The 24694-nt window shown below is 38.4% G+C and overlaps 2 protein-coding genes and 1 long non-coding RNA gene across 3 annotated transcripts; all 3 read left to right on the top strand.

Moving 5' to 3' along the window:
- The first annotated feature begins 40 nt into the window (after nt 1-40).
- LOC132116671 (uncharacterized) lies at nt 41-3432 on the top strand. Its single transcript, XM_059525533.1, has 5 exons — nt 41-592; nt 1717-1834; nt 1995-2154; nt 2425-2556; nt 3149-3432. Exons 1-5 carry the CDS (start codon nt 470-472, stop codon nt 3240-3242), a joined length of 627 nt encoding a protein of 208 aa, XP_059381516.1. The 5' UTR covers nt 41-469; the 3' UTR covers nt 3243-3432.
- A 602-nt stretch (nt 3433-4034) lies between these two features.
- Nucleotides 4035-9176, top strand: myorg (myogenesis regulating glycosidase (putative)). Its single transcript, XM_059526068.1, has 3 exons — nt 4035-4174; nt 5633-6093; nt 7110-9176. The coding sequence occupies exons 2-3, from the start codon at nt 5831-5833 to the stop codon at nt 8902-8904; spliced, it is 2058 nt and encodes a 685-aa protein (XP_059382051.1). The 5' UTR covers nt 4035-4174; nt 5633-5830; the 3' UTR covers nt 8905-9176.
- Nucleotides 9177-13351: 4175 nt separating this feature from the next.
- On the top strand, nt 13352-24251 carry LOC132116670 (uncharacterized). Its single transcript, XR_009425673.1, has 2 exons — nt 13352-14830; nt 23937-24251. It is a non-coding gene; the product is annotated as an uncharacterized LOC132116670 (long non-coding RNA).
- Nucleotides 24252-24694: the final 443 nt, after the last annotated feature.

Here is a 24694-nt window from a genome sequence, read left to right as displayed (position 1 = left end):
TCGGACAATTCAAAGACCAACAAAGTAAGGTCAATAATAATAATCCTTAGTTTTAATTTTTAAATGTAGGATTATTTTTATATAATTTTATTTATCTATATATTTGTCTATGTAAAAGCAACATCCCTATTTTTCCAGCAATATTTCTGTGATTTGTCCAGACCAACAAACAGTTCTCGCCTCACCTGTTTAACTCCCAGTCAGGGGCCACAAAAGACACACAGGATCTAAGGCTTGAATTATTGATCACTGGCTGAGGGGGGAATGAAACCTGGGGCTGCTCAATCCTGGTGACAGACAATAAATCCGAATACCCCATGGAAAGATGAAAGGACTGAGGGATTAAGTTAGAGAAGAGGGGAAGAGGAGCATGACAGCACTAGAACACAGGCGCTGATGAGAGGGAGGGAGTGAGGTAGGGTTAATCAGTCTGTGAGCTGCAGACACACTCTTACAGTACACAGGGGAAATGGGTCCTCAGCTACACTTCAGCAGCACCTACTCAGAGGAGTTTAGTTACCCGGCTCGGGTCAAACCCACCCGGCCCAGACCGTCCTCTGCGTATCGCAAGAACAATCCTCATCCACGGCCGGTAAGAGTTTCTTTAAAAATACTTTAACACATGATCATCACCATAAATAAGCATTTGTTATATTTATATGGGTCTCTTTTTAGCATTAGGGGATTTATTTTACCTTTTTTAATATAAATGTAGTCATTTTACATAGAGAGAGCTATACATTCCCTTGATTTGAGGTTGGTCAGTTTTTGGTTCATCAAAAAAAAAAAAAAAAAAGAAGAGGCAGTATAAACATATATTAAATATTTTGTTTTAATACATGTTAACATTTTATTTATTTGTGTTTTCAGCAGCCATTTCTCCAGTCTTCAGTGTCACATGATCCTTCAGAAATCATTCTAATAATGCTGATTTACTTGAGAAACATTTCTTATCATTATACATGTTGCAGACAGTTGTGCTGCTTCAAATTTTGGTGAACATATTTTGAACATATATTTTGATGAATACATGTTTAAAAGAACAACATATAATAAATCTTTATACACTTTTAATCAAATTAATGTCATTGCATTCAAATCTAAGTTTTTGATCATATCAGAAATTATAATTGCAAATTTATATTTTAGAAGTTAGGGATTAATAATAAGCATTTATACCATATTATTTTGCTCTAAGCTTCTAACCACATGTAGAGGTTATGTCGCGTATAGGATGTAAAGTGAAATGTATAGCTCCTAAAGTGTGTTACATTCATTATTTACTTGTTTTGAAATTTTGTGAGGTGTTTGTTTGCTTCCATTCTCTCAATTAGCATTATTTCACTGCTAATGTGTGAATGACTCACATCAGAATGAGCAAAACGATTGGGATAAAATGCAATATTGAGGTAAGAAAAGCACTGTAAACAACAACCAACATTTTTCAATTAACTTGAATTTGACTGCCTCGGCGAAACATTAATAATTCACCCGCCTGGAGAGTGTTGAAGCCGCTTGATTCTGCAAAACAACCTACTTGTGGGGGGCCTTGTACAGGAGGCTCCGGTTACACTGTTTCCAAACCACTGCATAGGGATCAGAGGTTGGGATCGACTCTCACTATGTTAGCAAAACAATCTAACCTCTGCTGGGTCAGTGTTACAGGCTATTAAGTGCCACTTAGCGTTAGTTTTCTGAATCCCTTTTCCCACCCAGGACTTCCTGATGCCAAGAATGCTGCAGACAGGATATGGCTCACGGAAATACTTTCAGACATCTACTCCTTCTACCTCTTTTCTACCTCCAGTCAGACACATATCAGTCCAGTATCCAGGTATCAATACAATCTGTGTCACTACAGCTGAGGTTGAGTCAAAAAAATCACTGTCATTGTCGATCTAATCAGTGTATTGCAAATATTTGAGAGTATAGTACCTGCATATACTGGAACACAATATATCACTATTTCCTTTTTGCTTTGTATTCACTTTAAGACGTACAAACAGCACATGGACAGTCAATGCAGAGCTCATCACAAAGAGACTCCAAACCACCTGTGATCTCGACTGCAGTTTGTACACTGCCACCTGCTGCCTGGCTTCTCAAACCACAGACAAACAACTTTGCTCATCCAACAATCTCAAACACTCAAGGGTAAAGGTTTTGCAATTCTATATTTGAAATGCATGGGCACTGCATAATTAGTTTTAGTTTAACCTAAATGTTATTTTATGACATTGTTTTGTGTTTTTGTGCTTGAATAAACCAGATCTATATTCAGTCCAAACCAGTACTGCAGTATTTTTCTGACTGCTACACTCTCAGCTTATGAACAGATCATGCTATGATTTTGTCCTCAAGTTCACATCTGCCATACTTTTTAGAATATATATATATATATATATATATATATTTTGTACTCAGGAAATATTCAGAGACAGATCGTATCAGATCAGCTTGGAACCAGCAGACGGACATCATGCCATCTTTAAAAACCTTCAAACACCAGGTTACCCATCCTCACAGATCACGCTCAAAATCCACTACTGATTGCAGGTATTTTATTGCAAAATCTTGAGAGCAAAAAGCAAGCAAACAAATAAATCAGAATAATAGTATAATAACTAAATCAATTAAAAAGTCTGTTTTGCTCACCAATGCTGCATTTATTTGAATATACAGCAAAACAGTAAAATTGTAAAATACTTCTAAATTAAAAATTTACTTTCTATTCTACTATATTAAAAATATATATATTTATTCCAGTAATGATTATGCTGACTTTTCAGCAGCTATTAGTCTCCAGGGTCATGATCTTTTAGAAATCATTCTAATATACTGATTTGGTGCTAAAGTAGCATTTCTTATTTAAAAAAGTCTATAACAATAAAACTAACTAAATAAAATACATAAATACACAAATCAAGTACATAAATAAATAGGGCTACAAATCCAATTTTAACTAGCACTAGAGATTAATCACATTTCAAACATATTATAACTCGATATTTTGATTCAGTGCTTTTACTGTTAATCATGCCATTCTGCTAAGCTGTAAATGTGTGCTTTAGCATGAACATGGCTCTGTTGTTAATGCATCTGAATGTCTGAGATGATCCATTTTAAATCCAGATGTTTTGGTTTGCAGTGAAGGACACAGCTGTTTCCATGTGGTGAAGCCATATAAAGTTGGACACTACATCATCCACCCAGAGTTTGTGTCTGAAGCAAAGCACTACTAAAAACCACATTGTTTGGGCATTTTATATTTATTTATTTTCATTTATTGTCATTTTAATAATGTCATTTTACAGTGTATTATTGAGGTACATTATGTGTTTGGAGATCCTGCCTTGTAAAATATGCTTGGGTGCAGCTTCAATTTATTGACTGTAGAATGTATTTTTGGATCTTACATGAAAATAAACAACGTTTATGATGTGCCTGTTAAATGTTTGTTATTTTGTCTTACAAACATTACCATGGGGACCATAGTAGTCCCTACAACATATTCAATCTTGAGCCTCAAGCTTTTTCATAAAATAGAATAAAATAGGTCAAATATATTAAAATAGTTAACTTTTGTTAATACTCACACCGGTTAAATCAGTTAATACCTCTATGGTTAATACATTTCAAATACTATTTTAACAACTGGTTAAAATAGTCACGGAATACAAAACCATTTAAATGTTTAAAATATAGGCTACTTCCTTTAAAATAAAATGTAGTACTTAAAAATAAGAATATGGAAAAAACTAATTATATTTATACCACATTCTTCAACGATCCACATATTAAAATAAAGTATTTTTTTTTAGTTTTAAAGAAACGTTAGTGATCTTAGTAACTTATCTGGTATTTTGCGGCATGCGTTACCATGGTAACGTTACATTTTTGTATGTTTTTGAGATCCACAGAAAACAAACTTGGTAAGCGTTGTTTTCTTTGTTAGACTAGTTGCTGACAGCCGAACAAACTCAATCCGTAAAATATTCACACTTTCGCTGAGTAGCCTATAAAACTCAATTTCCCAGAGTTGCAGAGTTTGTGTGAAGAGCGAGTCGCCAAATAAACTCCTCCCATATTAAGACGCGGAGTTCAACGTCTTGAACTGTTCGAGGGAACATGTCAACAGGACACGAAACCAACAGTCTTCGAGCTGGTGAGTACGGTATGTTATTTCACGTAACTATTCATTTTTAGGCATTTAAATAGCGAATTCCTTCTGTCAGCCTCGGTAATACACTGCATGTGTTTTACAGTCGACCCCCCGACTACTGGCTCTGTCTTGTCTTGTTTCAAATGTCTGCTTTTGTGATAAAATAACTGTTTTGTAAGGAGTTTTTTTTACTCATTATTCTATAGTAATGTAACCATTTAAGCAGTTTTAGACCAGTCACAATGTTATTGTGGGGACTACCGCATGCCTCAGGGCTATGTTACACTTTGACCGAGGTTATATATGTGTGCTAGGTCTCATCTGCCCTGAATTATTAAAATAAGAAGCATGCAAGCATCAGCCAATGTTGATCGTGTGTCCAGTGCTTGGCTATTTTAATAAAAGTTCACTCATCATACAGTGCTTGGCTATTTTAATAAACAACTCTGACCTATTTACATGTGAATGTATGTACTGTCAGTGTCCCGCTGAATAAATTAAGGAAGCAAAGACTGAAGAACCAGTTTTTTTTTAGTCGCATGTTACGAATCAGCAGTTTTTTGTTTACTTGAGTGCTGTGAGATAATACATGATTGCTTCATCCCTTCAAAAACATTTCTTGTTAGGAGAGGCTTAGGCATTTAACTATTAGATTTATTAATTTACTTGGCAAAGTATCCTTGTTAAACTTTCCTGTTTGTCGTCAGTCACTATTTTGCGAATGACATTGAGTAAATTCATACACCTTCAAACAACTATAGTGAATAAATATTTTTTGCCATTATTTCTGAATTGATTTAGCTGTGTCATTTACAGTGCTTTGTGGGACAAGTATAAATGCATGATTACAAGAACAACCTTTTGTTTTTACTTCTCAAATATAATATGCTGATTTGAAACATTTATTCTGTTTTTTTTTATTCAAATCTCTTTATTAATCTTTTTGTGACTATTGACAAAATAAGACTTCCCCAAGGCCACTGAAAAGGTGGGCAGCCACTGTTGCGCCTTATTAGTGTGCTGTACATCTCCCTCAAAAACATAAAGAGAGAGCCTCTGCATGGTCAGTTCAGCTCTTCTAGGTCTTTCTTCAGGAGAAAACATTGTCCATTAACTGTGCTTTTCATTTGAACCAAGTGTGTATGGTGGCACTTAGCCAGTCTCAAGGTTTTGCAGGTGGCGTTGCATACTGCAGACCCAGAGGCCCTTGTGTTGTCCTCTGGTGCAGTCAGTTCACACACTGCCACAGTGAGAAACCTTGGCAGCATGAATAAACTGCTTTTGTTTACGCTTTTACCTCCCAGCAGACAAATTCAGGCCAATATTAATAAAGCTAAAATGATAGTGTTTTTGAAAACTTAATACTAGAATGTGTACTGTGATTCCTACATATGCATAACAAGTAGATTTCTGTTTGGACTTTGTTTCAACCTTTTACATTGACACTTTTTGCCACTCCTTTTTCCACAGGCTTAGAAGGGATAGTGAACAAGAGGAAAATACTACACTGAGAGAAGAAAAATGGATGCATGATTCCATTTTGCACAAATTTAGCAAGTTATTCACTTTTGTTCTCTGTCTGCCAAATGTCTTCCATAGACTGTATACAATTTTAGCCTTCAGTTTTAATTTTCTTTTCAACTGTGAATTTAAAATCTAAGACTCAGGATGTACCAAGTAGTCCCAGGAGGAGCAGGAGGAACAATTACAGATGGTGTGCCCATCAAGAAGATAGACAAGGACAGTCGCCCTCTGGTGGGGGCTGGAGTTATTGGTGCGATTCTGGTTATTGCAGCAGTGACTGCATGGTGCTACTATATTGCCTCCCTTCGTAAAGCTGACCTGCTGAAGACAGAATTGCTTGATCTGAATAAGGATGGCTTTCTCATCCGTAACCAGGCCGGGGGGATTGTCCTGAAGATGGGTTTCAGGTCAGTATGCTTATATTCTTAGGATCGCAAAACGTTCTGACAGCACAGACACCAGTAAAATGGGTCAGCAATTAAGGCCCTGCCCACACGAATGCGGGTATTTTTGCGGTTTGTTCATCCACATGCAAACACAGCACCATGTCACTGAAACCAAACATTTATGAAAAATCCTGCCAGGGTGAAGATTTTCAAAAACTCTGGTTTCAGTGTTATTGTGTAGATTTTGGCTTGTGACGTCACAGCATGCACTGTTATCTCCGCCTACTGGAAACTTTTTCAGGCTTCTGATTGGCCAACAAGGCTTTACGTGTGAGATTATATTGACACCTGTTGGCTTGATATGCTCTTGACAGTGCTTTATTGCAGGCTTTTGTGTTTTCATGTGGATGGAGATTTTTTTTTTAAACTGAAGAAGGAAAATATACTTGTTTATAAAAATACCCATGTACGTGTGGATTAGGGCTGTCACTTTTGAGAAAAATCAAATTCGAACGGATATCGAATGTCATGCAATGTATTTGAATATATTCATATATCTACGTGCCCACCCCCCCCCGCGCAGCAACAGAAGTAAGGCATATAGCCTAGACTAATTCACTTCTTAATATTGTTTGCAAGAAACACCAGTCTACCAACTTGATCTTGATTAAGTGCGGTTCTCTTTTTTATTTACAATGTTCCCCTTGGTGGAGAACACACGTTCGGAGCGCACAGACGTGACTTCCTGGCTACTAGCTCTTATTCGCTTGATTTGGTCATGGGCCTACATTTACAATACGTCTAGAGTGCCCTCTACTGGATAAGATGGCAAGGAATAAAATAAAAAACAAACGGTCTAATCATAGACTGCAAAAAATGCGCTACACATGGCATTTTAAAAACCAGATATTTTATTTATAGGTTGATTACGGATATTTCACGTCATGTTCGAATGCATATTCGAATATCGAATAAAAAGTGACAGCCCTAGTGTGGACATGGTCTAAAAGAAACTGATTTTTGCTTACTGATTTCAGATCTGGCACACTTGATCTCGACTCCTGCTCAAAGGAGGGAGTGATCCTTCGTTGCTCGCGTTCGTTTGCTGGCAAGGTGAACTTCTTCATTATGACCGTGAAACCAAAAGAGACGGTGGTGTGTTACCGTGTGCGTTGGGAGGAGTTGGAGTCAGACCGGCCTGTGCAACATGCCATGTCCTACAATGAATCGCACTGGTATGGTGGTGCTGAGACTGCTGTTCAGCATTGGCCTATTTCCATCTCAGGCCAGCAGGCACCCAAACCTTTTGTCACTAGCGACGTGTACTCCAATCGCCATGACTTCGGTGGCATCCTGGAGCGCTACTGGCTTTCGTCCAATGCAACTGCCATTAAGATCAATGACTCTGTGCCTTTCCACCTGGGCTGGAATGATACAGAGAAAACCATGTACTTTCAGGCACGATATCAGAACAGTCCATACAAACCAGCACCTGGAAGACCTCCCTATGCTGAGCTTAGTTACAGAGTCTGTGTTGGCCCAGATGTGACCTCTATCCACAAGGTCATGGTTCGTCGATACTTCCCCAAACCCAACAAAGTGCCTGCCAAAGAAATGTTCCGGCACCCAATTTGGTCCACCTGGGCTTTACATAAGACTGACATCAACCAGGAAAAGCTTTTAACTTATGCAGAGAATATACGCAAACATGGTTTTAACTGTAGCCACTTAGAACTTGATGATCGTTATACTAGTAAATACGGGGAGTTTGAATTTGACACCCACAAGTTCCCAAATGCTTCTGCCATGTTTCAAAAGCTCAAGGCAGATGGCTTCCTGGTATCCCTGTGGACGCATCCCTTTGTGAATTATGATTCTGCTAATTTTGGGCCATGTGTACAGAAAGGCATGTTCGTGATGGAGCCAACAGGCCAACTTCCTGCATTGGTTAAGTGGTGGAATGGCATCGGTGGAATCCTCGATTTTACCAATCCAGAAGCTCGCAACTGGTTCACGTCCCATCTTCGCTCTTTACGCCAAAAATATGGCATTTCTTCCTTCAAGTTGGATGCAGGCGAGACCAGCTACTTGCCCTGGCAGTTCAGAACTCGAGTCCACCTTCCGGACCCAAGCACCTTCACTCGCCGCTACACCGAAATGGCCATTCCTTTCAACGAACGTGCTGAACTTCGGTCCGGCTACAGCTCTCAGAATATCTCCTGTTTTTTCCGTCTAATTGACCGGGACTCTGTGTGGGGCTATGAACTTGGCCTCAAGTCCCTGATCCCAACCGTCCTCACAATTAGCATCCTGGGCTACCAGTTTATCTTGCCAGACATGATTGGAGGCAATGCATATCACAATCGTACCGATGGAAATGGCAAGCTTCCAGACCGTGAGCTCTATATTCGGTGGCTGGAGCTGTCTGCTTTCATGCCCTCCATGCAGTTCTCCATTCCTCCATGGGAGTATGATGATGAAGTGGTGGCTATCGCTCAACGGTTCACTGAACTACATGAGACACTGGTGGCTCCCAGGGTCATAGAACTGGCTGGAGAAGTTCTGGACACTGGGGACCCCATTATTCGCCCATTATGGTGGATCGCCACCAGTGATGAAACGGCTTATAGAGTTGACTCACAGTTTTTGATAGGAGATGACTTGATGGTGGCACCAGTACTGGAGCCGGGCAAACAAGAAAGGGATATCTATTTACCTGCTGGACGCTGGAAAAGTTACAAAGGAGAACGATTTGACAACAAAGAGCCAATACATCTAACAGATTATCCAGTTGATCTTGATGAAATTGCTTACTTTGAATGGGTTCAGTAAGACTTATGGCAAGCATCTGGAGTTTTGAGTTTTTTTTTCTTCAGGGAAATTATCTAAAGTTATTCATCCAGGGTTTACATTTTACAATATAAAACAGGACTGTTTAAAGGGATAGTTCACTCAAAATGAATATTTGAGGTTTATCTGCTTACCCCCAGGGCATCCAAGATGTAGGTGACTTTGTTTCTTCAGTAGAACACAAACAAATATTTTTTACTCAAACCGTTGCATTCTGTCAGTCATTTAATGGAACTGAATAAGAATCACATCTTAAAAAAGTAGAAAAAAAAATACATACACAAACAAAACCAAATTAAACCCTGCGGCTCGTTACGATACATAGATGTGTAAAGACACAAAATGATAGGTCTGCAAGAAACTGAACCGTATTTTTTTTTTTTTTTTTTTTTTACCTCTGATTCACCACAATGTCTGAACTGTCCTGAGTGTGTTCTCAACAGCTGGTGAGTGACTGGTCGTCGTCGTCTTCTTGCTTTATGGTGGATCGCAGACTTTTAAGTGCATTGCAGCCACCTATCTCTCAAATGGACCATTGACACTTGAGTGACTGTTCAATTTCTCACACAGACCAATCGTTTCGTGTCTTCACACATCAATGTATTGTCACAAGCCGCAGGGTTTAATTTGGTTTTGTGTATGCTTTTTTGACTCTCAAAGCCGAGATTCCCATTCAATTCCATTATATGACTTCTGGACTACAATGGTTTCAGTTAAAAATCTTTGTTTGTGTTCTACTGAAGAAACAAAGTCACCTACATCTTGGATGCCCTGGGGGTAAGCAGATAAACATATTTTTTTTTTATTTTGGGTGAACTATCCCTTTAAGAAGTAAGCTTCCGTTAGCACATTCTGACATTCTTCATCAGCTTGGCTGTGATGTTTTGTGCCATCACGACAATTAAACATGCATTCAATATGTGAAGCTAATGTCTAAAGCTAATCCGTGCCTTGCATTTAAACAGTGAATATCTTTGAGATAAAACCTTGACACAATTAAGCTTTTATATATGCATCTTGCCAAATAAACTAAGGATGCTAAGGATGTATTAATGGGCTGTGACAGGTAATTTTGCACAATGTATGCTTTGTGTTCTCTAATCTGCATTTTTTTTTAAAAAGGGAAATTTTACCAATACTGTACATAAGTCTTCCTTTGCAAAGCGTAGAATATTAATTACTTTTCAAATGTTCTTCTCATTTTCTTAAAATCAACTTGTACAGTTTTGCTAGTGCATTTAAAATGGTGTATGTTTTTTATGACTGCAAGCAGTAGCAGTGATGAACTTCAGTAAAGTTAGGCCATGCATGCAGCACATTTGTGCATAATCTGTCCTACTCTTATCTCATAAGCACCAATACTTGATATAATCACATTAGAAGTTTGTATGTGTAATGAGTGCTTGTGGCTGCATTGGAAATGACCAGCACTGCTGGTCCAGCAGTCTTTTTTTTACTATACTTGCTATGTAGTGCCAAATACAGTACATCACCAACAGACCTTGTTCAAGCATAACTGCCACATTTACAGAATAATTTCCTGCCACATAAAAAACAATTTGTCTTTTCATATTAAATCGATGTGTGCTGCTCACCTTGTTTTGAATATTGTGCTGTGCTGTCTAATTTTTGTGTTTCGCAATAAGGGCACAACACTAAATGCTTAGTCAGTTGATCTTTATCAGATTATATTTTTTGCTGTGCAAGGGTCACCTTTGTGTTTGTTTAACGCTCTTCCAGCAGGCTGACAATCAACTCACACTGCAAGCTTTTTCTAATCTACAACCTTCAAGCTTATTTTTAGCTATTCTCACACAACTGTGAAAGCACACTCATCTACTCTGGTGAAACAATGAATCTGTCAAGCAAAGTGTCTGCTCTAAAAGTAGCTACAGAGTACGTAGACATATGGCAGCTGCCTTTCCAGTACTCGTGTACCTTAAATAACCATTTAGTGTTGCCTCATGGTATTTTAATATCTTTTCTGAGGAGATGCATTTGGGGTGATTTTCTTTACTGGGACTATATGCTTGTGGATTTTGCACTGTTGGAGATCTTGTTAATAGGCCCCTGACAGTGTGGGGCCCCTGGTTGACCTAAACAGACTATAGACTGCTGATGTTCCAGAAACTCACCAGAGCATAGCCACCGTCAGCTTTCCACAGACTGGAATTTCAAGTTTTTTTTTTTTTTTTTGTCATAAAGATTGATATTGTGTTAACATAAATTCCCAGAAGAAAAAATGCTTTGTTTGTACATCTCATACTTTGTCTGTGTGTGTGTTCCTTCACCGTCATCTGTGTGTAGCTGTCAATATGTATGACAATATGCAAAATGTTTGTATTTTAAAACAAACGGTAGTGAGTGAAAGTATTTATTCATTTTGTGCATAAAACTGCATTTCACATGCCCTGGTGAAGCAAATGCTAAGTTTGACCAGCTGCACTGAAAAGAGTATCGTTCTCCAGAGCGTCACAGGAGGGCAGTGTTTCACCTGCTTCTATAATGTGTTGACATGGCACAAGAAAATCCTCTATTTATTTCACCACTTTTTCTCTCACTGAATATAATTAGTCTGATATTGAAGTAAAATGGTACCATTAAACTTTTGACCTCTTTCAAGAGTTATGAGTTATTAATTGTATTTTCTTCTCTGCATTAATTGTACTGCCCTACATTAATGATAGAATGTGTCCTCAGTGGTCGAATGATGCCACCCACTCACTATTCAGTTCACTATTTTCCCGTTTGATAGTGTTTCTGGACTTGAACAGCACATGGATTTTGGCACTGATATGCGATGCAATTTTGGCTCGTCTTTCCAGTGGTTATTAGTTTAGTTTCTTTGGCATTATGCTGTTGGTTCTGCCAGCCTCAGCCCTCTGTGTAGTTCAGTATGGATTTCCATCGTGTTACTAATTTGTGGGCAGTAAATGAAAAAGTTGATGAATGATTTTATGAAACAACTTTGTAGACTTTTGTTGTAAAGTTGGTGCATGCTTTAGGATTTCTGAACGACTACAGAATGACAGAAGTAAGGGAAGCTTGAAAAGCAACATCAATGTTAATACTCAATCAAAACCATTTTGCACAATGTTTGTAATTAAAAAAGGTTTAAGAACAGTAATTACTCAATGGTTACACTTGAGATGATAACAAAATAGACTCCTTTGTGCTTCAATTCCGAATAGCCCTTTGTAATTACATATACAAATAGTTTAGATCTAGTCTGTGAGATATTTTAAGACCACTGTCCACAGGTTTTACAGAGCAGTCTTGAATGTTGGTTTGCTCCGTCTCTACCTCATTTTCCTTACTGGCGGATTGGGCTGCATCTCTTCACTAAGTTCAAACGAGGCTTTCATGCAGGGCGGTCATGGGTCCATGGATTCATTGAATCTCCAACCTACTCTAGCCCCTCACAGGAATAGTAATTATTGCAAAGCAGGTTAAGCCTGATCAAAGTTTGAAACAGACTTTGGTCCAGCATTGAATGAAGTCTCCTCAGAGAGGCATCTTCTTGGTTTTTTGGGCCCTGCTCATCATTGGTAGATAATGACACAGTGTTGAAGTAATTTACAGGTTATATGGAGGTTGCCCTGGATCAATAAATCATTTAGTTGAGTTTGGGACAGAGGTGGAGCAGTGATTTGATGAGCAGGAAAGGGCAAAGACCAAGGGTGGCCTGACAGCATGTTGGGGCCAATCGTTGCACAAGACTTACAACACAATACCACATTAAGAGAATTTAGTTTTCTGTTATAGCATTTCTCTTAAAATGATTTAATACACTGAATGCACAAAACAACATGTAAGTAGACCGGAAACTGTTGATTTTTTTTTACATTTCATGTGTTGTATTGTTGCAAAAGAAAAAATGGTTTGTCTTCATAATGTCGTCAAGATATAATTATTTGCACCAATGCTTTTTTCTTTTGTTTTGACTACCCATCATTTGTATGAAAACCCTGCATGGCTATTGGAGAAAAAATGCAAATGCCTCTGTGTTCTATCCTTTCTTTTACTGTCTATGGTTCTATCCCAAAGATTCTGCATTCCACAGAGAAAGGTTTTTTTTTTTTTTTGCAAAAATCTCAGGGGAATGCAAGACATCTGAGAGAATGCAAAAGCAATGAAATATAATTGAATATAATCCTCCCATCTCATACTTTTTACGTCAACTGGGGCTTTGTACACTTGAGACTCCTTTTCATGATTCAATCAATTCTCATTGGATAAATTCAGAAAAATGCTTACCACTCAAATGTTAAGCATATTGATTTTAAATGCAGCTTCCAAAAAAAAAAAAAAAAAACTTTAAGATTGTTGCACGATTGTAGCCTAATTTACATGTGTGTGAATCACACATTTGGATGTTTAAATTTGCTCAGTCCAATACCATTACACAGTCCCATCATAGACTAATATGGAGAACTACCATGTTATTAAAGTATTTTTCCTCTTGTCACGTCTCATCTTGCCTAGGGCACCAGGAGAGCCAGTGCTGCCCCCTCAAAAAAGGTGCATGATGCCTCAGGATAAAATTAAGTCCAGTCTTGCATTGAATATCCTATTTCCCTCTGTAACGCACATTACAGAAATAAAATAATATTCAACAGCATTTGATATTTATTTGAAAGGGTAGTTCACCCAAAAATGAAAACTGTCATAGGTACTTACCCTCATACCATTCCAAACCTGCTGTGTGACACTGAAGGTATTTTGCAGAAAGAAGAAAAAGTCACAGGTCTGGAACGACATGAAGGTCAGTAAATTGACGACATTTTCATTTTTGGCTGAACTATTCCGGTAGGTGTAAGAAACTGATCCAATAGCTTGATCTAGCGATCTCTCAGAAAGTATTTTGCCCAAAACGATCAATTTTTGTTGTGAATGGAGCGTTCGTGTTTGTGTTTTCACCTAAAGTTCCAGTGTGATTTGGACAACATGTGGCTCTTCTAAAATGTTGGCGCTAACCAGGTCACTAACTGTGCTTTAGAGCAGGTTTACTTTGCCTGTCAATGACGCCTCCACGACATTGATTTGCACTCACGGCCTGCGCAGAAGACACACTCGTATCGATTAGCTGTCTCTATTCCATTCCTCAGAAATCAATACTGTTTGTGGCTTTGCCAGTCTGCAATGATATATTTTTGTGAAGCGATTGGGATTAAAGACAGCATTCTACTAGTGATTGAGGTTAGGTTTACCGTGGTTTGATGAGGTGGGCGGAGTCTGCGTTTCGATAACGTGCCATCGCGTTCGTCACTGATAAATAGTTTTGCCGTTGCGCGGCTGTTGTTTATACCAGCTGAAGCTCAATGACTCATGGTGACACATTGTGAGTAAGCGCACTTGTGCCCAAAAACAACAAACAACGCGGCTGTTCTCATTTAGACCCAATTGAAGCGCTCGTTCCACTGCTTGGTGATGGAATGACCTGTTAGACGAAATCTGTTCAACATTTACTCCAACTGTGCATTCATATCGTTTTCATCCGCTATAAATGGATTTGTTTGCTGTGGAACTGCATAAATTCTCCTCGAAGTTCAAGGTAGCTTCATCTGGAGGCGTAAAGTTTGCGTGGAGAAATATATATGTATTATAATACAGTGTTTGCTAGTTGGTGGTTCCAGGCAGTTGCGTGAAACTCCTTTAGGGGGCAGTACAGCTTCACGGTTTTTCCCGTTTAGTTGTAAAGCATTGTGGACCTAAGCCCAGATGTGATCAACTGGAAACAAGAAGTGCACCTACTCTGAGCTACAAGGACGACACAAACCTGGCAGAGGCCCCCTGCGCTCCCTCCTGCCCTGCCTAATGCCCACCTGCGTGCCCATCTGCAGAAGAGCCCCACCAGTTGTTCTGTTTGTGTGCCAGGGTGAATCAAGCCCATCGGCTCTACTCCCAGGTGTGTATCTGGTTGTGTCCCCCTCCTAAACCCCCACTGAGAGCATACTACTAGCTTTTCTGGGAGGAATCAGTGATCAGATGTCCATAAGTTCACTTGCTGTATTATGGTTTATGAAAAGGAATGGAACCAACTTGTGTGCTGGCTGGTCCAAATACAGTATTGGCTTCAGAGCTTTGAAAAAGGAATTATTTTTTTGACTTAAATGCCATCAGAGAAGCAAAGGCAGAAGTGTTTATGTCTTTATGTCATATATGTATATGCAATATACAAAGACCGATGTCACATATACTTGTTTTTCCCCCAAAACAAAATGCCTTTCATACCACATGCCTAAATGTCTAAAATGACCTTTAAGTCAACATGAAATGAAAATTGACCTGATTTACTTTAACACTTTCCTGCTCTTATTGTGCACATTGGAATGTTAACTATTATCCAAAAAGATACTGATGCTTTGATTTATGTTCCGTTTCCTTATTTAGTTTGATGTATTTCTTTTTTCAAGAAATATATCAGCATTCAATTCAATTCAAGTTTATTTGTATAGCGCTTTTTATGATACAAATCATTGCAAACCAACTTTACAGAAAATTACGCTTCTACAATATTTAGTAGTAGCTTATAAGTGGTGATCAGTTTATGTGCAAATGACAGGAATTTTCAGAAAAAATGTATACAAGACGTAGTCAACCAGACGATGAACACTATTAACAGCAATTATAATATGATTGCATAGTAAGTAGCCTTGTACAGCGTTATACAGCAATACAATTGCAATATCAGTTTAATGTTGAATTTAAGGTCTATAAGTTTGTGCTGTGCTAAGTTATGGAAGTGCCAATTTGTGAGGACCCTGCTGAAAACCAGGTTGGTGGTTTAGTTAACCTTGCATCGAGAACAGCTAGCCCTAAGGTGGCCAAAACCCTCTAAAACCTTTAAAGCAGAACTGCCTTAATTCTTCATGGCATAGATTCAACAAGGTGTTGGAAACATATTGACATGATAGCATCACGCAGTTGCTGCAGATTTATCGGCTACACATCCATGATGTGAATCTCCCATTCCACCACATCCAAAAGCTGCTCTATTGGACTGAGATCTGGTGACTGTGGAGGCCATTTGAGTAAAGTGAACTAATTGTCATGTTCAAGAAACCAGTCTGAGATGATTTGAGCTTTGTGAAATGGTGCATTATCCTGCTGGAAGTAGCCATCAGAAGATGGGTACACTGAAGTCCTAAAGTGATGGACATGGTCAGCAACAATACTCAGGTAGGCTGTGGCATTTAAATGATGCTCAGTTGGTTCTAAGGGGCCCAAAATGTGCCAAGAAAATATCCCCCACACCATTACACCACCACCAGCAACCTGAACCGTTGAGACAAGGCAGGATGATGGATCCATGCTTAAATGTTCTTTATGCCAAATTCTGACCCTACCATGTCACAGCAGAAATCGAGATTTATCAAACTAGGCAACTTTTTTCCAATCTTCTATTGTCCAATTTTGGTGAGCCTGTTCGAATTGTAGCCTCCGTTCCCTTTTCTTAGCTGACAGGAGCAGCACCTGGTGTGGTCTTCTGCTGTTGAAGCCCATCTGCTTCAGGTTTCGATGTGTTGTGCATTCAGAGATTGTATTCTGCATACCTTGTTTGTAACAAGTTTTTATTTGAGTTACTGTTGCCTTTCTATCATCTCTAACCAGTCTGCCCATTCTCTGACAAAAAAATCTTTCATTTTATTGATTTATTTTTTATTTAATTTTTTTTACAATCAGTGGACATTCTGATAAACATAGCAAATAAAATAAATGAGCAACCCTGAATGAGATACTCCAGCTAATTAAAATTGAGTATCACTGTCAAAAAAGCTCATCTGCTGAAATAGTACATTAAATGATAACTCCTGTGTGTGGAGACATTTTAGAGCACCTGTGGCCCTGCTAAACCATTTCCATACATGGACTCTTTTCTGAAGTAGGTACTAATGAGTAGTTAGAAGTATGCTTTTAATAGATTTCTTTTCTTGCTTCATAGTTACAGATGAAGATCCCCTGTGGGGACATGCCACATTTAGCATTTTTACACATCCATGAGTTCCCTGAGCTATGACGCATGCCAGACCTTGTGTGAAAGGTAAACTTAAGTTCTGGTAGTTTGGTCACAAAGGGTTGATGATTTAATGAGAGGTGCATTGATCTAGCTTCATTTCCTTTAGAATTTTTAATCAATAGTCATGGCTGGATGGAGATAATAAAGATGAGGCTAATTAATGACAATGGTAATGGGCTGGATCTCCACAGTGGATCATTCCTGTTTGGGGACCCAGCTGTTCTGATGGACGAGGACGCTAAGCTTTGATACGAGGAATGGAAGGAAGGGATTACTGCTGGAAACAGGACCTTGGCTGCTCCTAGTGCTGCTTGACCTTGAGTAATGTCATACTTTATGAACTGTGCCGAAGTGAAACTCTGGTTCACCAACTGCGATGCCTCTCAAAATCAGTGTCTGAAGAAATGAGGAGATTGAGAAAAATTAGCCATCATTTCTGAAGCTGAAACTTTGAAAATGTCATAAATGAGTGCTTATTGAATGTGACATTGATTAGCCGAGGGAGGAATGGAGAAAGATGACGGACTGTTTCATTAATTATACAATTTTATGACATTCAGAATTACACTGATGTAATGGTGGAATTTATTTGATTGAATGGATAATATTTTCTTTTTCTTTTTGATGGTGGATTATAAATTTTCTAACTAAATGTACCCTTTTAATTATTATTCATTTTTAGGTAGAGGCAGATGGTTGGGTGGGGAGCTTTTAATTTCTCGTAACAACCAGAGGCACAGTTCTACTGATGCAATTTAATTTTAAGTCAGACCATAATTTTAGCTCACCCAGAATTTAAAATGTCGTCATCATCATTTGCAATTGGTTAAAAAATATACACAAAGTTGAATGATATTTTAGAGCTGCGGCAGAGAATGTTATCAGTGAATTAATTTCAGCTTAAAAGGTTAGTTCATTCAAAAATGAAAATTCTGTGATAATTTATACACCCTCATGTCATTCAAAAAGAATTTCATTCTTCATATGAAGTAATTTGTTTCTTTAGAAGACTTGTGTAAACAGCTTAATTCATATGGGTTAGTTTCATAATATTTTTATGAACATTTTTCAAAGTTTTGGTGAAATGGACTTTCAATGTAGGGAGTGAAATCTCTCAGATTTCTTCAAAATATCTAAATCTTATCTTAATAGATAAAGGAAAGTCTTATAGGTTTGGATCAACAAGTGGGTGAGGAAATGATAACGTTACATTTTTAACACATTTTTATTTTCCTTTTGTGCTCCATAGAAGAGATGCAACTCTTTAGGTTTGGAAACTTAATTAGGGTAAGTAAATAACAACTGAATTGAATAAGCTGTCAAGTCTGATATTATTGTTCCTGAAGATGTTTCAGATTTCTTTGTTTAAAACTAACGGTCAGACTTGTAAGATCACAGGGCTGCTTAAACTACTCAGAGTCGAAGGTTTCCCACCATCGCAAGAGTGACCTCCCATCTGCCAAGTCGTGTCTGAGGGGAACTTGTCTGTCCTTGCTGGGTAACAAATGACCCTGACACACCAGAGACTCTGTGCTTGCACCTGCTTAACTTTTCTCACCCGTCTGTTTCCCATCGCGCCAGACTGACAAAGCTCAGGGCCCTGTGGGCTCCAGACGATTCTTTTCGGACCGAGCGGTGCACTAGCAGGCGAGAGCGGCTTACTCTGGCTTTGGCAGCATCTGTCCGCTCTGGGGTTGGTACAGCCCTTGGGGGGATGATAGACTTGCTTATAAATAACCCTGAAATGAATTAAAAGAGATAAAGAGGCGCCTGTTGCCGAGGAGACGGAGAGCTCTCCGTTTTGGCCAGAGGGCACGACGGGGGTGTCAGGACAGGGCGATACGGTTGAGAGGGAGCGGGAGGTATAATTGAAACATTGCACCATGGCAGAGTGGCCTTTGGTGTGATTGATACCATTTTAGAGTACTCCTGTTCGCCCGGGGCTCCGGGGGATTTACCTGAGGCAGAGAAGGGAAGGGTGGATGCTTAGGTGGCTCATCCAGGTTTGGCAGAAAATTGGTGCCATCCATCAAGCACCAGATTTAACGAATGCTGAAACGGGGCAGCCCGGCAAAGGATTCTTATTTAAGGCAGTGAACCAGGAAACGTGTGAGGGGCATGGACTGGTGCGGGTCTATCAATCAGCCAGTCAGCTCCTTTATTCAACAAGCGAGCGACAGCCCCTGAGGCCAGTGCATGGGGTTCCGGCTTGTTGGCCTTGCAACACTCTCCCTGAAGGGAAGTGGTGGGAAGTGAATGCGAAAGAGAAGTGAAGAGGGTTTTGGGGAGGGGGACAAGAAGAGGAGAGGCATCAGGGCATGGCCATGTCCCCTGATGAGCTAGTATGCTTCATCTTTCTTGCGCGTGGACCTGGAACTGAGGCTTGATGGGATTTTCAGCATTGTGGCCTCCATGCCTCGCCGGCGAGCGGTCGGGGGGCCTAAGGCCAGGCTCCTGAGCTCTGCGGCAAAACGCTGATGCCCTCGCTTAGTCTTGGACTACCTGAACACTGCGCCACCTTTACCTGAACTTGCAGAAGAAAATCTAGAGCGCAGGATTTAATAGCTCTGCAAGAGTGAGGAATGAAATGCAACTTCACATCTTCTGCGGTTGTAGAATACAAAAGAATGTCTGAAACCCAGGGGCTCAAACTCAAATTACCTGATGAGACTCCAAAATGGTCCAGTTGAATAGATAGATTTAAATCTATTATCATTTATTTTTTTACATTGAAATGACCTGTGCCATCATGTTACACTCGCTTACAATATTAAAACTTAACCTTTAAAAACACGAATAACTTAATAACACTGTTAAATGTGAACTTTAGCAAATCTCAAAATGAATATAAATTTTCCCCCCTGCTGTTTATTATAACATGAATCAATATCAATATTTGTCAATACTACATCAATATTAGTATTTGAAATTAGAGATTTTTTGTTTTGTTTTTAATGTTATGTTTTATTTTTATTTTTTTAGGCAAATAGTATATTATTTTAATATTAGCCATTTATCAGCTTTTAGCCATAACAAGATATTCTATTTCTACTTATCACATCCGACAGAATTCTAATTTGAAGTCAAAATGAAATAAAAACGTCCTTATTAGTACTATTTTAGTACCTTATCGGTACTAATATTATTTTATATTAAATAAAGAATAGTAAATGATTATTATTTACTTTATTAGTCCAGGGCTGAGTTTCCCAAAAGCATCGTCAGCTTAAGTACATCGTAGACCCATTGAAACCAATGAAGCTACGATCAATTTAGGCTTAAGATCCTTTTGGGAAACGCATCCAGGGTTTCTTGTCTTATTGCAGACAGTTCATAACTGGATGTAATTCCTGAAAAAAAGTTTGTTTTCATTATCCCCTCCTCTCCAGCCAAATTGATCCATTCTGGTACATGACTCTCACTTTTCACAATCCAGTAAGTTCCTGATGTTAACTTTAAGACAACAGTTTGAGGCTTAACACCAATGCAACTACAAAACCGCTGCATGTTTGGCAGTAAACATTCTGTTGAAGTACTGTTTTGATTAATGCCTATTTTAGCATGGTGTCGTTGGAACTCGTACATTCTGGAGGATGAACTGCAGAGCGATGCTAAGAGGACCCCTGCACGCCTCGTGGCATGGAGCAGAAAATGGACCTGTTCTATTTTCTTCCCTCCCCTTATCCCTGGATCCCTCTTCTTTCTTCATTCATCCGGAGAAGGTTACATTTTTTCTTCTATTTATCTATTGTATAGATTTTTCCACCATCTTCTGTTCAGACAAAATGCCGCCCACTAAGAAACTGTGGAGTAAACATCGTTTCATAGCTTAGCCTGAAAGGTGGGAAGGAGGTGAGCGAGCAGAGACAGAGAGGGCGGTGCACTTGCAGACACACAAAATCAATGCTGATCAATGTTTTATATCACCAAGATGCTGCTCCCCTCGACCTGCTCCGGCTGGGAAAAAAACCACCTCCCAATCACCTCTTCTACAAGAGGGTGTCAAGTCCCTCTGGTGTTTTACCCAGAGTTCAATAACCCACTCCACCCTCAATCAAGAGTGAGAAAGAGGACAACAATAAGGAGAAGCTGAAGACACTCAACAGGCATGTAGAAGGTTGGCCTAAGTTTGTCTATTGATAATAACTAATATTAAACATATAGTATGTTAGTGAATCACATACATCAACATTTTCTGAGAAATTCTTTCAAACCATGATAAAATATTTTTATATTGTTTATTTTGCATGCATCTATTGCCATTAACAGCACATTTTTATGACGGTGTGTCAAGTTTAAAAACATTCTGATTCATTCTGTTGCGCTATATCTAGTTGTTTTTTTAAATCAAAAGCATGTCTTAGTCATTTTATATTAACATATTCTTCTGATCGGCAATACAAACTAAGTTTTACTGTGTCTGCATTATTAGGCATAGACAATGCTGTTATTTCTTTATGATTGTCCTTTGGTGAAGGAGTTTGGCCTTATCTGTTAACAAGTGCACACACGCGCGGTGAGGAAGGAGGCAATGTGATTGTTTTTGGCGATACGGGGAAAACATGTATTGCATTCACAGATAGAGTTGGTGTATCCAGTAAGGAATATTACAGACCAAAAAGATAAGGTGTAGCACAATTTGTGTAGCATTGCAAGCTTCTCTGTTAACACCCATAAATAAATAAATAAATAAACAAGAGATCCAAGATATCCCATGTAATTTTCTGCCCGCCTGTGTTAAAGAGATGGAGCGTGCACGTTGTGTAAATGGGCCAATATACTACCAAGACACTAAAATTCAATACCATCTCCCCTCACACAGTAAACAGTATTTTTTAAAAGCATGACCAGCAAACACAGAGACAAGCAAATTTAATCCAGAGTTTTTTAACAGGTCTGAGTGGATCAATACCGCAATCCCTTAGACGCACAGAGCATTTCTAAAGCAACAACAGCAGAGGCAAATAATGATACTTGGGAAAAAAAGGAGCAACTGTCAGAATAGAGGCTGGCACATCGGCGATGGTGTCTGTTCTCTCTAATTAATTTTCTCAGAAATGGAGACAAAGTGTGCCAGAGTTTTATTTCCATGCCCAGCACAAGAAGCTAATGAGTTTCCTACTGAGCAAAGCTGAAGATAACCAGGAAGGGGTTTGCGGGGGGGGAGGAACACATGCATACCATTCCAACTTAATGTGCTTCTTAAATGAATTTCCTATCAGCTCAACTTGTGCCATAATGGTGATTTTATAGCTCATGGAGCTACAGCAGTGGTGAATTGTGTTGCGGATGGTGCACAGGAGATAAAAACCTTAGGTTGCATGTGAAACAATGCAAATTGGGAAATGTGCAAACGGGTACTGGAGCTGCTGTTGTTGTTTGTAATCATGCAGTCCATAAATAATTTAAATCCTGTCCTGTTTTTCAGTTTTGGTACTTTCCTCCTTGAAAGCAATCATATGTCTATGGCAGTCTTAGTGTATAGCACATAAGTTGTATGGGTCACCTAACGATACTTTTATGGCGGTTTTGCCTCATTTTCTGAATTCATTTTCATTGCGTGGCAAACATATTCTTTAGAATTATACTTTTTTTTTTTTTTTCCCAAGCTGAAAGTATAGGGTGAATTATGTGTGTAAATTATGACTTATTATTCATTTTCGAGTTTAATTGTTTGTTTAAGGAGCTTGTTGGGCAACTTTTCAAGAATGAATCTCACCAAATCATGTCCAGGTAACAAAACACAAAACAAAACACAGTTCAAAGTTGATTAAATTGAAAATATATAATATATAATATATATATATATATATATATATATATATATATATATATATATATATATATATATATTGTAATTTCTTACAAACTAATAAGTATAACTTTTTTTGAGATTTTTTGGATCCCATAAAAAAAGATTTTAACTTTTAAATTTACTTTTAAATATATTTTTAATTATTCTTATTCTTACTATTATTCTTATTATGAGTGATTCATTAATTTAAGTTGTTTTTTACAATTTTTATAATTTTTCAGTTTTCACAACTATATATTTTTACTGTTTTTTTATTTAAAACAAAACACAAAAAAACAAGTTGAAACCAAGTACTAAGTAATTAAGTTCTACAGTGAAGTTTTAATACCTTTACTGTATAACATCTAAAATAAATGACTTTTTTTGCATTCCATTAAAGAGATTTGAACTTTTATTATTATTAGTATTATATAGTAGTAGTAGTTGTTGTTGTTTTAAAAATATATATAATTTTGGATTAAAATATAAGGCTTTTCTTGACAGATTTCTTGGATTGAACCAATAAAGCAAAAACCACTCCGCAGTTTTCACCAGATGTTGTCAAGGCACCTAGCATTTCTTTTGTTGTTCATTATAAAAAGCTGATGGTATTATTCCAAAAAATGGCTTGTGGTTGCTTTGTTTCTGTCGTAGCTGCAGGCCCATGCAGTTCCCTCCATCTTCCTCTTCCTGTGGAGAAACTTTCTGTAGCCATACCTTGATTTATGTCTCTGGCTTTGCAGGCCAAACAAAGGTTCAGCGGCGCAGGGGATCGATGGGCAAGCCACGAAATAAAAGGCAACAGACTTAGCAATGACTTCAGCGCTGCATACTGGGTGAGCATCTCTCAGCTGAGACGGCGCTCTCCGCGGGCATACGCTAATTTGATGAGGCTTTAATAAGCACTCTGGAAACACTATGAGTTTAATGAATGATTCAGTCGTTCTGATGGCTAAGATGATGTGTTTTTATATTATTATTATATCTAATAAGACCGTAAGACAGTGCTAGATCACATTGTGACTGTAGCCCCTTTTCCTGCTTTGCCAGTATGTGATGCTGATTAAGTCAGAACATGGTTGTCCTGTCTGCAAACTGATTATTGCAAGAACAGTGGTGCCCACCCCATAATGTATGACGTGCCATCATCCATCCATCTGTCTGATTGTCTCCCTCCTTCTCCACCTTGTTTATTTCTAGGTAAACGCTAATGGGTGGGATTCGCATGCTGATGGAATGACGGTTGTCAGGCGGATTAAAACTAAAGATGAACCATGTGGGAGTTTCTTCCAAAGAGCCTGTGGATAAATCTCATTAGCATACCTGCTCTGTGGATGGTTGTAAATTGAACGAATGACGTGCTGGAGAGGATGAGGTTGGTTGAAAGCAGAGGGTGAATAAACAGGCAGACGCAACACCATAGTGCCACTAAGACCCCACCTGCCCACAATTAATCATTAGAATAGCACTCTGCTAGTTTTCATGCCTCAGAAACCATTAAACATCTGGTCTCAATATGATGTTTGTACATACTGTATTTTTATATACATTGCCATGACCAAGTATTTAAATATTTATTTATACAAATAAAAATAAAACTGTATTGATGATCATTAGAAAGTACTAAAAGGAAAGGTATGTACTACTACTACTACTAATACTACTATATGTATAGACACACACACACACACACACACACACACATACATACATATGTGACTCTGGAGCACAAAAAGTACACGGGTACAGGTATATTTGTAGCAATAGCCAACAATATGTATAAATAATATAATCTAATATATTTATTTATTTTATCTATTTATCCATCTATCCATCTATCCATCTATCTATCTACAATACAATCTGTGGTCATAACTGAATGTCTGGAAGTTAAGACGTTTTTAATCTTAATGTCAACTGTCCTTTTCATTATGTAGTTTAATATAGTGTTCTGCTAA

Source organism: Carassius carassius, chromosome 36 (assembly GCF_963082965.1).
Source record: "Carassius carassius chromosome 36, fCarCar2.1, whole genome shotgun sequence".
Lineage (NCBI taxonomy): Eukaryota > Metazoa > Chordata > Actinopteri > Cypriniformes > Cyprinidae > Carassius > Carassius carassius.
This window is presented reverse-complemented; position numbering and strand designations above follow the sequence as displayed.